General features: G+C 38.8%; 1 protein-coding gene across 5 annotated transcripts in view; it reads right to left on the bottom strand.

Moving 5' to 3' along the window:
- Positions 1-15,701, bottom strand: part of EXOC4 (exocyst complex component 4) — an 800,870-nt gene that overhangs the window by 359,173 nt on the left and 425,996 nt on the right. Inside the window, exon 11 of one of the 5 annotated variants that reach the window (XM_061414739.1) lies at positions 3,979-4,078. The exons of the other annotated variants lie outside the window; for them this stretch is intronic. Within the exon in view, the coding sequence (XP_061270723.1) occupies positions 4,036-4,078 (43 nt within the window). The 3' untranslated portion in view covers positions 3,979-4,035. Of the gene's footprint in view, positions 1-3,978; positions 4,079-15,701 lie in introns of those variants that run through there. 5 annotated transcript variants of the gene reach the window in all.

Here is a 15,701-nt window from a genome sequence, read left to right as displayed (position 1 = left end):
TTATTTTAGTTTTACTCAGTCATTTATGAAGAATTCCGTTTTCCTGTATTGACCACATAGTCACTTTTTTGTCTTCTTCATCTTACAGTAATTCTGATCCATTGGGAGATATGCTTGTATTGTAAACAGAAGAACTAACAGATCTCCAGTGAGAAGTAAGATTGTCTTAGCTGACAGTTCTGCAGCCCTACCCCAAAACTCTAAGTCTGAAGGTTTTCATTAAATTCTATCTTAAGGATTTCAAAAATGCACTTTATAAATAATATGAACTATAAACATCATATAAATTTCAGGTATTACTTCTGTTATTTGTTTAGCTAAGTAACTGCCCATTGTCACTTAATATAATCAGAATATCATGTCCTCAAATCTGTCAGAAACAAAAATGATAGCAAGTATTATCCAGAAATGAGAATTTGGGAGTTGACAAAAAACTAAGCAGATTTCTATAATCTACTTTAAAAGAAGAAAGTATTAATCTTATTAATTGGTATTTCATTGTCAACTTTGCTTCTATTTATAATGACTTTTCTTTTGTCATTTTATTAATCATTGGCATAAGTTGAATTCTATAATTTCACCAATAAAAGCTTCAATGCAAACCCTTCAAATCACCTAGCACTTAATTATCTGCTAAAATGAACTTCTTGGTTTCAATTTTATTTTTTAAAAGAAAGAAGGAATGGCCACTACATGTGTACACATACAAAATCTTGTAAGAATGCTGGTTTACCAGGCATGGATATAGTGAAAGCTGGAGATACGACAGCAGTTCCCATACTCTGGACTGAGTATTTGCCCTGCTCCCCTATTTCCTGCTGTAATTCACATATGAAGCTTCAATCCCCTATGTGATGGTATTTGGAAGTGCATCTTTGGGAGGTGATTAAGCTTAGGTTTCGTTTTGCTGAGGTCCTCGGGTAGAGCCCTCCTGATAGGATTAGTGTCCTTATATATAAGAAAAGGAAGAGCCATCGGAGCTCTCTTGCTTGAGGACTTAGCAAGAAGAGAAGCCGAATCTATCAGCTAGGAAGAGGGAACTCCACAGAGCCCAGCTAAGCTGGCATCTGATCTTGGATTTCAGCCACCAGAACTGTGATAAGTAAGTTTCTGTTGATGAAGCCACCTAGTTAATGGCATTTTGTTACAGAGGTCCCAGCTGAGGCACCCCTTCATACTCTGTCTCTGTATTCATATTAACTGGGCCTGAGCGTCTGCAGGTGCAATCTCTCTTGAGAAGTAAATTACTCAAACAACTCTGTGCCTCCCCTTCCAGAAGGCTGGTCCCAGCCCTCCACATCAGGAACGGTAATGGTAGTGGAAGTATCTTATCTCTGTAGGCCTCCTGCAGCTGGGAGACTGGGAGGCTTTTCCTCCCCAGCCTGAGAAGGAGTCAGCAAGCTCTGGAAATTTCTGTGAGTCTTACCCCCAATTTGGAATTTTGCTTCTGCCAGCAAAGAAAGAAAAACAATATAGGAGCTCTTTCCCCTGTGTTCACATATATATAGGAAACGGTCTTTTGTTTTCTAGCCAGTGTTCCACCTTCTCTAAAGAAGCGGTGATTACTGGAGACGCTGTTAAATGAGCTATGATTTCATCCTAGCTTCATTATCTTCGCCATCCCCTTCCTCCTCCCCGCTCACCCGGGTGTCCACACTGACAAGCATCAAGCTCTGTGCCATCCTGCACAGGAGCCAAAAGCCACACAGAGCTAGCAAGCACTTCAGATGTGCAGCGGCCAAACCCAGATGTGCTTTCAGTGTAAGGTACACAGTTCTAAGATTTACTATGAAAAAGAACACAAAACAGATTTGCAATTCTTCTGTGGCTTACAGGTTGAACTGATACTTTGGAAGTATTGGGTAAAATGAAATATATTCCTAAAACTTACCCGTTTCTTTATGCTTTTTAAAAATTGGGTATATATATCTCTACTGGAAATAAATTACATTTTGTGGCTCATATTTCTTTTGGATAGTGCTAATTTGAGCATTCATTTGTCAATGAAAGCTATGTCTAAACTGGACTTACAAGACTGCATATGTGTATAAATGTAAACAAACAGAAATAGAAATATACATGTGTGTCAATCACCTATGTAGTATGATCTTGTAACTGATAAACCAAGTCTGTAAGTTTCTATAATGCAGAAGGAAGGTACCACGCTGGAATATATTTAACCAGATGTTTCACCATAATTTCATTATATTAAAGCTAATGGAACTAGTCAAATTAAAAGAAATACACAGAAATATATCTTTTGATGCAGACCTGCATCCATGCATGCACATGGTGGGCATCATAGTGGCATTAATTCTAAATGGTCGGTAGGAAAACCACTCACACACGAACAGAAAGAACAGGTGAATATGATACTTCTATTTGAAATGAAGCTTGATCATTTCTAAAGTTTTAAATGCACTGGAACATCTAGTCAAATGCTGTCTAGTAAAAAGTATAATTTAATACACAAATAAAAATTACACACAATTGGCACAGCAAAGCCTCAGTGGAAGCAACCTCTTTAACAGTGTCTAAAAATGCTTTGATTATTAGCTTTTGATGCTGTTGATCTTGTTTAATAGTGTTAATATTCTCTTCATTAAAATCCTTAAGGTAATATTATGCTTCAACTCAGCTCCAATTCAAATTATCCCATTTCATACTGTGAATTATGCAATTCTATTACACTCTGCACTGATCTTTTTGAGGATGTAGAGCTATTCAGATAATGGAAAATTTCTAAAGTTGAGGACTACAGTTTAATTACGCAGGGAAAAATTCTACTTGGAAAATTAAGACTTTCTAGGTATTTTGAACCCTTTGGTGTAATAACATTTACAATTCAAGATAATCTTTATATATATCTCTGAATTTAGATTTTCAAATCTACTGCTTACTTGATCCTTTCTGTTTATTTCACCAGGTAAGAATATGCTATAAGATAATTGCTATTTTTAAGTAACATAGAAGAATTTAAACATCCAAGGAAGAGTCAGTCTTTCCAAGGTTCTTGATGATGGATGTTAGATATTTGCTTCAGAGCTGCCACCATTGTTAAAAATATTCTAGAATTCTAAATATTTTAGAAACTGCCTTAAAGAAAGTAAATGGTAACTTTTCTTTGTCTACTACAGATTTTCTAACCACTTAAAATCATTCAAACCTCAGTCTAATGACTGAGTAAAAGTAAACGAATTAGGTAGTATCATTTGCTGTTTAAAAATATATATTCAGTTCAGTCACTCAGTTGTGTCCAACTCTTTGCGACCCCATGAATTGCAGCACGCCAGGCCTCCCTGTCCATCACCAACTCCCGGAGTTTACCCAAACTCATGCCCATCATGTCGGTGATGCCATCCAGCCATCTCATCCTGTGTTGTCCCCTTCTCCTCCTGCCCCCAATCCCTCCCAGCATCAGAGTCTTTTCCAATGAGTCAACTCTTTGCATGAGGTGGCCAAAGTACTGGAGTTTCAGCTCAGCATCAGTCCTTCCAAAGAATACCAAGGGCTGATCTCCTTTAGAATGGACTGGTTGGATATCCTTGCAGTCCAAGGGACTCTCAAGAGTCCTCTCCAACACCACAGTTCAAAAGCATCAATTCTTCGGTGCTCAGCTTTCTTCACAGTCCAACTCTCACATCCATACATGACCACAGGAAAAACCATAGTCTTGACTAGACAGACCTCTGTTGGCAAAGTAATGTCTCTGCTTTTCAATATGCCATCTAGGTTGGTCATAACTTTCCTTCCAAGGAGCAAGTGCCTTTTAATTTCATGGCTGCAATCACCAACTGCAGTGATTTTGGAGCCCAAAAAATAAAGTCTGACGCTATTTCCCCATCTATTTGCCATGAAGTGATGGGACCAGATGCCAAGATCTTCGTTTTCTGAATGTTGAGCTTTAAGCCAACTTTTTCAGTCTCTTCTTTCACTTTCATCAAGAGGTTCTTTAGTTCCTCTTCACTTTCTGCCATAAGGGTGGTGTCATCTGCATATCTGAGGTTATTGATATTTGTCCCAGCAATCTTGATTCTAGCTCGTGCTTCTTCCAGCCCAGCATTTCTCATGATGTACTCTGCATATAAGTTAAATAAGCAGGGTGACAATATACAGCCTTGACGTACTCCTTTTCCTATTTGGAACCAGTCTGTTGTTCCATGTCCAGTTCTTAAAAATATACATAAACACACACAAAATAATACATGAGGTGTATATAAAACATATATATATATATATAAGAATTGTATTTAATTTGGGGGTCCTTAAATTTGCTCTGTGAAGTGAAACTTGCTCAGTCATGTCCAACTCTTTGCGACCCCATGGACTATACAGTCCGTGGAATTCTCCAGGCCAGAATACTGGAGTGGGTAGCCTTTCCCTTCTCCAGGGGATCTTCCCAAGCCAAGGATCGAAGCCAGGTCTCCTGCAATGCAGGCAGATTCTTGACCAGCTGAGCCATAAGGGAAGCCCAAGAATACTGGAGTGGGTAGCCTATCCCTTCTCTATCAGATCTTCCTGAGCCAGGAATCAAATTGGGGTCTCCTTCATTGCAAGTAGATTCTTTACTAACTGAGCGATCAGGGAAGCTCTAAATTTGCCATGAGGTAATTCCAAAAGAAGATTTTTTAAATGTTTGTAACAATGGCAGCATATATATATATATATATATATATATACACACACACACACACACTCCTAAAGTAAGTATTTTATGGATAAAATTCAATTAGATTATCAAATCAGGATATTTAAAAAATCTGTTTATGAGCATGTTTCTAACATGCTGACTCAATTGCAAAGACAAGTCTACCCTACTTCTTTTTACATTCCTAGCTCAGGATCATGGAATTAGTCATATGAAGTATGACCTTCCATTTTCTCTTAAGTAAATAGAGAGATGGAGTTAACCAAGGTCACGGAGATAGAAGATAGAGGAGTCTGATGTTCTGAGTGACAGTCCTTCCAGACTAATTCAAGCCTTGTGCTTGGGCTCAGTCACTAAGTCATGTCTGACTCTTTGCAACTCCAGGGACTGTTGCCCACCAGGCTCCTCTGTCCATGGGATTCTCCAGGCAAGAACACTGGAGTGGGTTGCCATGTCCTTCTCAGGGGATCTTCCTGACCTAGGGATCGAACCTGTGTCTTTTGCATCTCCTGCATCAGCAGGTAGATTCTTCACCACTATTGCCACCTGGGAATTCCAATTTAAGTCTAGAGCTCTCCTTCCCCTTTCAAATTCGGACAGACCCAATATTCTCATTCTGAAATCTACATTATTTCTTTTGTGTGGATGTTTTATTCCAGGCTGTATTTAACCTAATTAAGCTACTTCTTCCCTTGGGCAAACTATAAAACCTCAATTTTCCCTTCTATTATTACAAATCCCACATAGTGCTGGCATCAAGATTGCACTGATTATCCCAGACACTAATGGGTTCATTCTCTCTCCAACTAGTGCTACGGATTCTCTCTCCAAATCTACAATCTCTAATAGTTTTCTGACATTTCCTTCTCAAATTACAATGTAACTACCTCAAACTACCATCTTATAATTAAATTTTAATTCCTATTAAGTCGAGGATTTGAATTTGATAAAGTCAAATTTTCTCACAACAGATACTATTAAATTAACATTTAATATCACTTTAGAATTCTTTTTCTCCTTTTACCAACTAACAAACTATCAGGTTGGCCAAACCCAATAAAACAGAGAGTGGTCCCTTTAATGTTCCCTGGACCACAGTGGACACCAAAGTCTCCATATAAAAAACAATTACCAAGCGAATCTCTTTCAGGCAATAAAACATAAATTCAGTAAAATAAACGCATGTAGACTGTCTGCTATTATTGCTATAATACGATCTGACAGATACATCTTGGCCAGGACCTATTAGCAAAACAATGACTATAGGCTCAAAATCACAAATCCAAAGGTTAAATATTTGACCACTGTCTCCCCAGAGATTCCCTTCACCAATGAATAAATGGAAGCAATTTACTGCAATTTTGGAATCTGTCAAAACTCATAGAGAAATCAGAGAAAAATCCAGGGAAGGAGTCCACAACCAATATCTTTTTTTTTTTTTTTGCTATTCACAAAGTCAAGTTGATTTTGACATAAAGAACTTGAATGAACATCATACAGAATTCAATTACTAAAGCTTCTTTAAATTGCATCCTTTGAAAAAACAGACTCTTAAGAGTAATTTTATTTTATTTTTTTTAAATTTTTTTTTCTTAAGAGTAATTTTAAAGAGGGGGATTCTATTAACATGTAACTTTGGAAGCTACTCCATGTTATAGTAATCTCTTTGGCAATATGCACTTTCACACATTACAATTCAGGAGAGTCCTGGAGTTAAAAAAACAAAACAAAAACCTCAAATTTTATTTAACCAAAGGTTTTTTTCCCCTTGTCAAATTCCAGTTTCTCCCTTACTCGCCATGACTCCAGTTGCATGACTTCCTAGGGCACTAGTGTCCTGTGGAGTACAGTTTGGCAAAAGCCAGTGTTAGAAAGTGTATGCGGCTGAAAGAGAAATGAACATGATGCCAGCCTAAATTTAAGGAACCTTCTGCGTGACTTCGGCAAGCTATTTAGCTACCCCGGACTTCAGTTTTCCCAAAGGTCATAATGTATTACGCAACTATACAATTCACAGTTAATTGCTCGAATATATTTTCTTTGCCAAGGCAAATCATAAACTTTGTTCCTTAAACCAAAATCAAACATTGAGTGACTTGTGTAATGTTTCAGATTCTGCTGGAGCTCCCTCAAGATAATCCTTACATGAAGGAGTTCACACTTGGTTGAGAAGACATACCTAAGTAAATCATTACAGACAGCTATCAGAGGAACAAATACTGCTTCAGCCTAAAAAGGGTCAGACACAGAAAACTCTCCTGAGAAGTGGACCGGAGGGATGAATTTCAGTTTTCTCAAAGGGTTGAAGGTGGTGGGCAGCCCAGAGAGGAGTTTAAGAATACAGAATCTTTAAACAGTCTAAATGTAAGTATATTCCTCTGTAAATACACTTCACAGTAGCCTCTTCAACATTCTAATTTCACCCTTGCAAATATTTATATCCTATCAGTGTGGCTCTTAAAAAGGTAAGTGTTAATACTAACAAATAACAGCACTTTTTAAAAGCAACTTCCAGTTAGTGTACAGTTTTATAGAAATAATACGTGCACAGATAGCACAGAACTGATAAAGCACATGTCTACTTTTATTGACTAATTTATTAATGATGATCTGATTTTTAATTTCCATATTATAGGCACATAATTCACACAAGTAAATGAACCATGAACCTCTATATGTTAACATTCTTTGCAAAATGTCAATACATGGCCTCAAAAACCGTCAAGAGAAGAAAAAAATGGCCAACATATGTGTCATGAGAAAAAACAAGACATTAGATACTAATACAGAGTAATATGTATATTGAGTGTTGTTAGGTATTTTCATAACCTTAGGCAATAGACTATAGAGCTAAAAATAAAGCTGTACAATGTCTCTATGACTCGTAAGTTTCAAACATGAAGCCATTCTTTGAAACTATACACAATGATTTTTAAAAATAGCCGAAGGACCCATGAAGAGGCACTGATACACAGAGCAAGAGGGGGAAAAAATGAAATCATAGGTCACAAATATAAACGTAATCGCTTTTTTTCCCATAGAGCATTTGAGTTTTTTATGAGGCATCCAATTCCTTGCATTTTTCCTTTGTTCTTAGGACACATAAGCAGTTAGTATGTTTTTGTGTATTTTTTGTCTTTGGCCATGCCGTGCGGTGTATAGCATGTAGGATCTTAGTTCACCAACCAGGGAATATACCCGAGTCCTTCGCAGGGAAAGCTTGGAGTGTTAACCACCGCACTGCCAGGGAAGTTCCAGCAATACACATATTACAATTAATTTCATTTTTATGGTACGGCTGGTTGTACCAAAGGAAAAGAAGACAGGCTCCTGAGTTGCTCAGTTCTGTTCCCTGAACTATACTTTGCCATTAACTAGATATCTCACCTTAAGGTTTTATAACCTTTAGTAATTTATGGGGGAAGAAAGGGAATATATTTAAATCACAGGGTTACTTCAACAGTTGAATGAAATAATCTATGTTAAAGTGCCTTCCCCTTCCTTAAGCTTAAAAAAAAAAAAAAGTCACTGCATTTCCCCATTTTATTTCATTTGTTTTCATGAATGAGAATAAAGATAAGAACAAGCAAAATAAAGAGAGTGACAAAAAATAAGGAGGACTAACCAGTTTAGTGGAGAAGGCAATGGCACCCCACTCCAGTACTCTTGCCTGGAAAATCCCATGGACGGAGGAGCCTGGTAGGCTGCAGTCCATGGGGTCGCTAAGAGTCAGACACGACTGAGCGACTTCACTTTCACTTTTCACTTTCATGCATTGGAGAAGGAAATGGCAACCCACTCCAGTGTTCTTGCCTAGAGGCTCCCAGGGACGGGGGAGCCTGGTGGGCTGCCGTCTATGGGGTCGCAAAGAGTCGGACATGACTGAAGTGACTTAGCAGCAGCAGCAGCAGCAGCAGCAACCAGTTTAGAGAAAGGACTATGTTTTCATCTCTCAGACTCTGAAGGTTACATGGAGTTTCCCAGGTCCTGGGCGTTAATTTATACTATCAAGCTCACCAAGAATGGAGCCCAGGAACGCACACTGGTTTTGAAGTTACCTTGGTAATTCTGGGGTAGCCAACTCCAGACATGGGCTTAGAGCGAAATTCCTAAAACAGGTAACAGTCTCAGCACAAAACTGGTGCTCAATAAATGTTTATTAAATAAACACATGGCGTGTGATTGAGTGAACTGTTTGTGATATCATTTAAAAAGAATTTCTGAAAACTACACTAATAACATCCCAGGCACAGGATGCTGACAAATAAGAATGTCTGTCTTCAGAGTTTATTAAGGGAGGCTGACATGTAAACAAATAAAATAAAATTGTGATAAATGCAACAGCAGAAACACAGCAAAAGGGAGAATGGGATAAATGTCCTGCTCTAAAGTAGTTAATTTCAAGAAAACAATATATATTGTTCAGTGTCAATGACAACAACAAAACCTAAGAGATTATATAAAAAGGACAAAAATTTAAGGGGGAATTATCAATTGGTTTTGCGTTAACATGTCACACTTTTAAATGCTCTTTGAGGAACAGCCTATTTTGTTCTTCACCTGTACAAATATGGAGAATACCTGAGATATATTGATGTGTTAAACTTCATATAAGACAATATTATTTCAAGCAATGCCTAAAACAGCCATATTTCAGTATAATAAATGAATCTGGACAGTGTTTTGTCTTTTACCATAATAGGATTTGATGCATGCAATATAATTATTCAGAAAAGCGTAAATCAGATGCCCGTAGAATTGCATGTCAAACTTTTAAAATTCTGAGACAAGTTAATGGACATCACTGGTAATGAAGACTAGAAAAGCCACTGTCACTAACAGTGTAACAATTATCAGCACAGACTTATTTAAGCTATTAATGGCTTGGTTTGGTCCCAGCCATTAAATAATGATTATAAACAGCTGAGAAAAGAAGAGACGCGAAAAGGAAAGATATACCTATGTGAATGCAGAGTTCCAAAGAATATTTTTTTTTTAATTTTATTTTATTTTTAAACTTTACATAATTGTATTAGTTTTGCCAAATCTCAAAATGAATCCACCACAGGTATACATGTGTTCCCCAAAGAATAGCAAGGAGAGATAAGAAAGCCTTCCTCAGTGATTAATGCAAAGAAATAGAGGAAAACAATAGAATGGGAAAGACTACAGATCTCTTCAAGAAAATTAGAGATACCAAGGGAACATTTCATGCAAAGATGGGCTCAATAAAGGACAGAAATGGTATGGACCTAACAGAAGTAGAAAATATTAAGAAGAGGTGGTTAAGAATACACAGAAGAACTGTACAAAAAAAATCTTAATGATCCAGATAACCCAGATTACACGATGGTGTGATCACTCACCTAGAGCCAGACATCCTGGATTACGAAGTCAAGTGGGCCGTAGGAAGCATCACTACGAACAAAGCTGGTGGAGGTGATGGAATTCCAGTTGAGCTACTTCAAATCCTAAAAGATGATGCTGTGAAAGTGCTGCGCTAAATATGCAAGCAAATTTGGAAAACTCAGCAGTGGCCACAGGACTGGAAAAGGTCAGTTTTCATTCCAAGCCCAAAGAAGGGCAATATCAAAGAATATTCGAATAACTGCACAATTGCACTCATCTCATATGCTAGCAAAGTAATGCTCAAAATTCTCCAAGCCAGGCTTCAGCAGTATGTGAACCATTAACTTCCAGATGTTCAAGCTGGATTTAGAAAAGGCAGAGGAACCTGAGATCAAATTGCCATCATCTGTTGGATCATCAAAAAAGCAAGAGAGTTCCAGAAAAACATCTATTTCTGCTTTATGGACTACGCCAAAGCCTTTGACTATGTGGATCACAACAAACTGGAAAATTCTTCACGAGATGGTAATACTAGACCACCTGACCTGCCTCTTGAGAAATCTGTATGCAGGTCAAAAATCAACAGTTAGAACTGGACATGGAACAACAGACTGGTTCCAAATTGGGAAAGGAGTACGTCAAGGGTGTATATTGTCACCCTGCTTATTTAACTTATATGCAGAGTACATCATGTGAAATGCCAAGCTGAATGAAGCACAAGCTGGAATCAAGATTGCTGGGAGAAATATCAATAACCTCAGATATGCAGATGATACCACCCTTATGGCAGAAAGTGAAAAGAACTAAAAAGCCTCTTGATGAAAATGAAAGAGAAGAGTGAAAAAGTTGGCTTAAAATTCAACATTCAGAAACGAAGATCATGGCATCTGGTCCCATTATTTCATTGCCAATAGATGGGGAAACAATGGAAACTGTGTCAGACTTTATTTTTGGGGGCTCCAAAATCACTGCAGAGTGTGACTAAGACGCTTACTCCTTGGAAGAAAAGTTATGACCAACCTAAACAGCATATTAAAAAGCAGAGACATTACTTTGCCAACAAAGTTTCATCTAGTCAAGCTATGGTTTTTCCAGTAGTCATGTATGGATGTGAGAGTTGGACTATAAAGAAAGCTGAGCACCAAAGAACTGATGCTTTTGAACTATGGTGTTGGAGAAGACTTTTGAGAGTCCCTTGGACTGCAAGATCGAACCAGTCCATCCTAAAGGAAATCAGTCCTCAATATTCACTGGAAGGACTGATGCTGAAGCTGAAACTCCGAATACTTGGGCCACCTGATGCAAAGAACTGACTCATTGGAAAAGACCCTGATGCTGGGAAAGATTGAAGGCGGGAGCAGAAGGGGAGGACAGAGGATGAGATGGTTGGATGGCATTAACAACTCAATGGACACGAGTTTGAGTAAACTCCGGGAGTTGGTGATGGACAGGGAGGACTGGCGTGCTGCAGTCCATGGGGTAACAAAGAGTTGGACATGACTGAGTGACTGGACTAACTGAAGGTGGGGAAAGATGAAAACTATCTTTATGAAAGTGAAACTGTTACTTGCTCAGTTGTGTCCAACTCTTTGCAACCCCACAGACTGTAGCCCACCAGGCTTCTCTGTCCATGGGATTCTCCAGGCAAAATACTGGAGTGGGCTGCCATTCCCTTCTCCAGGGGATCTTTCCAACCCAGGGATCAAACCTGGGTTTCCTTCATTGCAGGCAGATTCTTTACTATCTGAGTCACCAGCTTAAATCCTGTGTGTAAAAGAACAGACTATAAACAAATATATCTGTGTGGTGAGATGAAGCATTTTATTTGTCAGAGCTCCCCCAAGACAAGGCCAACAGCAGAGAAGGCCAGGTGTCCAAGGAGGCAGAGTCTGCATGGGCCTTGAGAGGAGGAGGAATGCAATGAGGAAGCAGCACAGTGAGAGGGGGTCTGTGGACACGTGTTTAGCAGCCATTGAGACTCTTAACTTTGGGGTTTGGAAAAGCTATCTGAAGAGGGTCTTTACTTCAAGATGAATTTTAGAGAGTGATTTTTCTCTTAAAGTAAAGATAGTACTAATGCACAGCTCTCATGGTTAAACTGCTATAGTAAGATTGGGCCATTAGACTGATCAGTTTTCTGCATTTTATACGTGGTAGAATAGAGAGACGGAGAAGGCAATGATATCCCACTCCAGTACTCTTGCCTGGAAAATCCTATGGACTGAGGAGCCTGGTAGGCTGCAGTCCATGGGGTCGCTAAGAGTTGCATACGACTGAGCGACTTCACTTTCACTTTTCACTTTCATGCATTGGAGAAGGAAATGGCAACCCACTCCAGTGTTCTTGCCTGGAGAATCCCAGGGACGGGGGAGCCTGGCGGGCTGCCGTCTATGGGGTCATACAGAGTTGGACACGACTGAAGTGACTTAGCAGCAGCAGCAGCAGAATAGAAGATGCAAGAGAAACTGGTTGAACACTAAAGAAGGAAGCTTAAATTGATCAGGGAAAGCATTTCAGCATGGTCAGAATCACACTACTAAAAGAATTGCTTACCAGGAGGTTGCTGACGTACTGGCTACTTTACTTAGAGACGGGACTTAGTTTCAAGAGTTGCAAGACTAGATTTCTTTTCCATACTATTTAATTTACATCAATAAATCTGGAGATGAGAAGCACTGGCTTGCATATGAAGAAACTATTTAGCTAAACAGTGATAAAACAAAATGTACATAAGGAACGCGGGCATTTGAACAATTTCAGCACATACACAGAAAACTGTGAATGCGTGACCAGTAGAGGGAATATCCTTGGTCTATCTTTTGGTTTCTCAAGTGCTTGAGCTCAGATGCTCAGTTGGGTCTGACTCTTATGACCCCATGGACTGTAGCTCGCCAGGCTCCTCTGCCCATGGAACCCTCCAGGCAAGTACTGGAGTGGGGTGTCATTTCCTACTCCAGGGGATCCTCCTGACTCAGAGAACAAATCCGGGTCTCCTGTGTCTCCTGTATTGGCAGTCGTATTCTTTACCACTAGCGCCACCTGGGAAGCCCCTCTCAAGTATTCACACTGTAATAAAAATGTTAAAACTTCATAAAGGAACCTATGAAGCATCACCTGACAAAGAAAATGGGCCTGGACCAGGATGCTATGCCTTTTGATATGTTTATAATGACAGACAAGCTAAATTACATTTAAAGGTTTTATTTTTCTAAGCCAGACAAACTACATTTTTACTGATAATGAAAGATCATTTACTTGTTTAAAAAATACATATATTCAGGTCTTGCTCTTCTTGTTCCAAAGCTTCCCATACCATTTATAACAGAGAATACTAATGACTTATAAAATTGGGCACCATTTCTTTCCTTATCAGTCCCAAAGGAGCAATAATCACTGCTATTTTCAATGTAAAGTAAAATCACTAATCCGCTGGGACTCAAAAGAAAAAACTGCAAGATTACTGTTTTATTGCTGCCACTTTTTTTCAATACATATTTTCACTTTTGGAAGACGTCTATTTAATTAAATGTATACATTGATTGAAGGAAAAATGCATGTAGGTATGTACATGATATAACCCCTGTCCTATACACTGCATGCCTACAGAAAGAATTGCATTTTCAGGTGGCTTCACAAAAAGGCCAGCTTCTCCAGAGTGAGCCATGCTATAAAATGTACTACCTTCTTCTCAGTTTTGGTGAAGATCCCTGTAAAATTATTCAATGACCGCAGGACATTTCTATTCACATTACAGGGTGTCTTAAATCATAATTCTAACTGAGCTCAGTGACATGTGAAGTGAAGGCAAGTAGTTCTACTCTGGACCAACTATTTTAATAGTCCTTTAAGGCAAATACAGATACTCCTAAACCTACTTTAAAAATTTTTACATATGCCTGTACACACAGTTTGCTGGATTCATACAGCAACATTTTAAGATGCGATTAAAATACTTATGTTAAACAAATTCCAGTATCCAACAGTTTTAAGCCACATTTTGTGGCAACTGATTAATAACTAGTTAAGCTAAAATAATGAACTGCTTGAATGTATTTTAAGGCCAGAATTCAAAATACTATATATGGAATGATAAGGACGCTAGAGAAATCCAGTTGTTAAACGTAGTACCATTCCAAAACAAAACTATTCTTTGCTTAGAGATTTATCAAAAATGGAGGAGCCGAGTCAAGTCTCAGTTGGAGCTAGCTGACTAGATGGAAATCATACTCTGCTGGCTGTATGCAGCTGCATGCATCAATTAGATCAAGTAACCGCTACAACCACTGAGTACAGATGCTCCACACTTGGTGCCTGCGCTGGGATCAGCCTAGAGACCTTGTGCTGCTGTGTGACTCCAGCCTATCACTGGCCTCAGGTCAACAGCAACTACCCAATGATGGCCGGTTCAAAGGCTGGCTAGAAGCCAAGCTCAAATTCCTACTCCCAGTAAGAAATTCAAATAAAGTAGTTAGACAAAAAAAAGATAGCAACTAAAGGATTATTATGTAGAGAAATGCTGGCAATGTCATAATATGTAAGTTGAATTTTTAAAACTACAAGGAGGAAAAAGTTAGCTGAGTCATTTACTGGAAGACAGTATTTGTGGGCTGGCGAGTGTCCGGGTTCCGCTGTCTCTTTCTGCTCAGCTTCACAGTGTTTACTATCATTCCTGTTGTCCCTGAGTTTTTAATAACTCTCAAGTATATCACATAACATGCCATAACACCTGGAATAATTTGAATGAGTTTCTATTCTTTACAAAGAAAAGATCCAACTAAGAGAGCAAAAGCTTTGCCAATGAATTGAAAAACTGAGTTGCATCTCTAAGTCAGCTGTGAGGGAAACTCACTTGTCCTTATCCATTTGACCAGATTACTACTGGAGGGAAGAATAAAGTTGATAGTCATGCCCTCACAAGCAGCATTCTTAGCAATTTTATGATTAGTAATTTCTTCACTTCCCACCTATCTCCCACCTGCAATGCGGGAGACCTGGGTTCAATCCCTGGGTTGGGAAGATCCCCTGGAGAAGGGAACAGCTACCTACTCCAGTATTCTGGCCTGGAGAATTCCATGGACTGTATAGTCCATGGGATCACGAAGAATCGGACACGACTGAGAGACTTTCACACTCATCACCTATCTCTCACCAGTCTCTCCTCCTCAGCCCCACCCCCACTCTTTTCCATTCAGACTCACCAGACGTCATTTATGGCTGGGAAATCACAGGTGATTGCCAGGTACTTGAGAAATGAAATATAGTCATCTTCAGCAAAACTGTAGCAGACTATTTGTTACTATAGATATTCAGAAAATTTTAAGAATACAAATATTTTTCAATGGTATTACTAAGGATATAAAAGCTCAAATTCTGTCTTACTCATTTATAACCAAGATATTTCATTTCTCACAATTCCAAGACTTGGGCCATAATGTTCCATATCTACTGTTTCACTTCCTCCCCTCCATCTACCCCCTCTGCTAAGGCTTAAAATCTCCCAGTCAAGTAGACTGATCTTATGCCCCATAGGCTTTGATCTTTTTCCTATGTGATACACCATTCACTGAAACCAAAAGGTACACAGGATTTGCTCAATCTCCACTTTCCAAATCCTTTCAGATTAAATACGTGCTTCCTTCAAGGAGATGTCACACAGATTCCTATTACTACCACTCAGTAAACCCTCACACTCTCGGTCAAATTT

The sequence above is a fragment of the Bos javanicus genome, chromosome 4 (genome assembly GCF_032452875.1).
Source record: "Bos javanicus breed banteng chromosome 4, ARS-OSU_banteng_1.0, whole genome shotgun sequence".
Taxonomy (NCBI): domain Eukaryota; kingdom Metazoa; phylum Chordata; class Mammalia; order Artiodactyla; family Bovidae; genus Bos; species Bos javanicus.
Note: the sequence above shows the minus strand (reverse complement) of the source record. Positions and strands in the feature narration are given on the sequence as shown.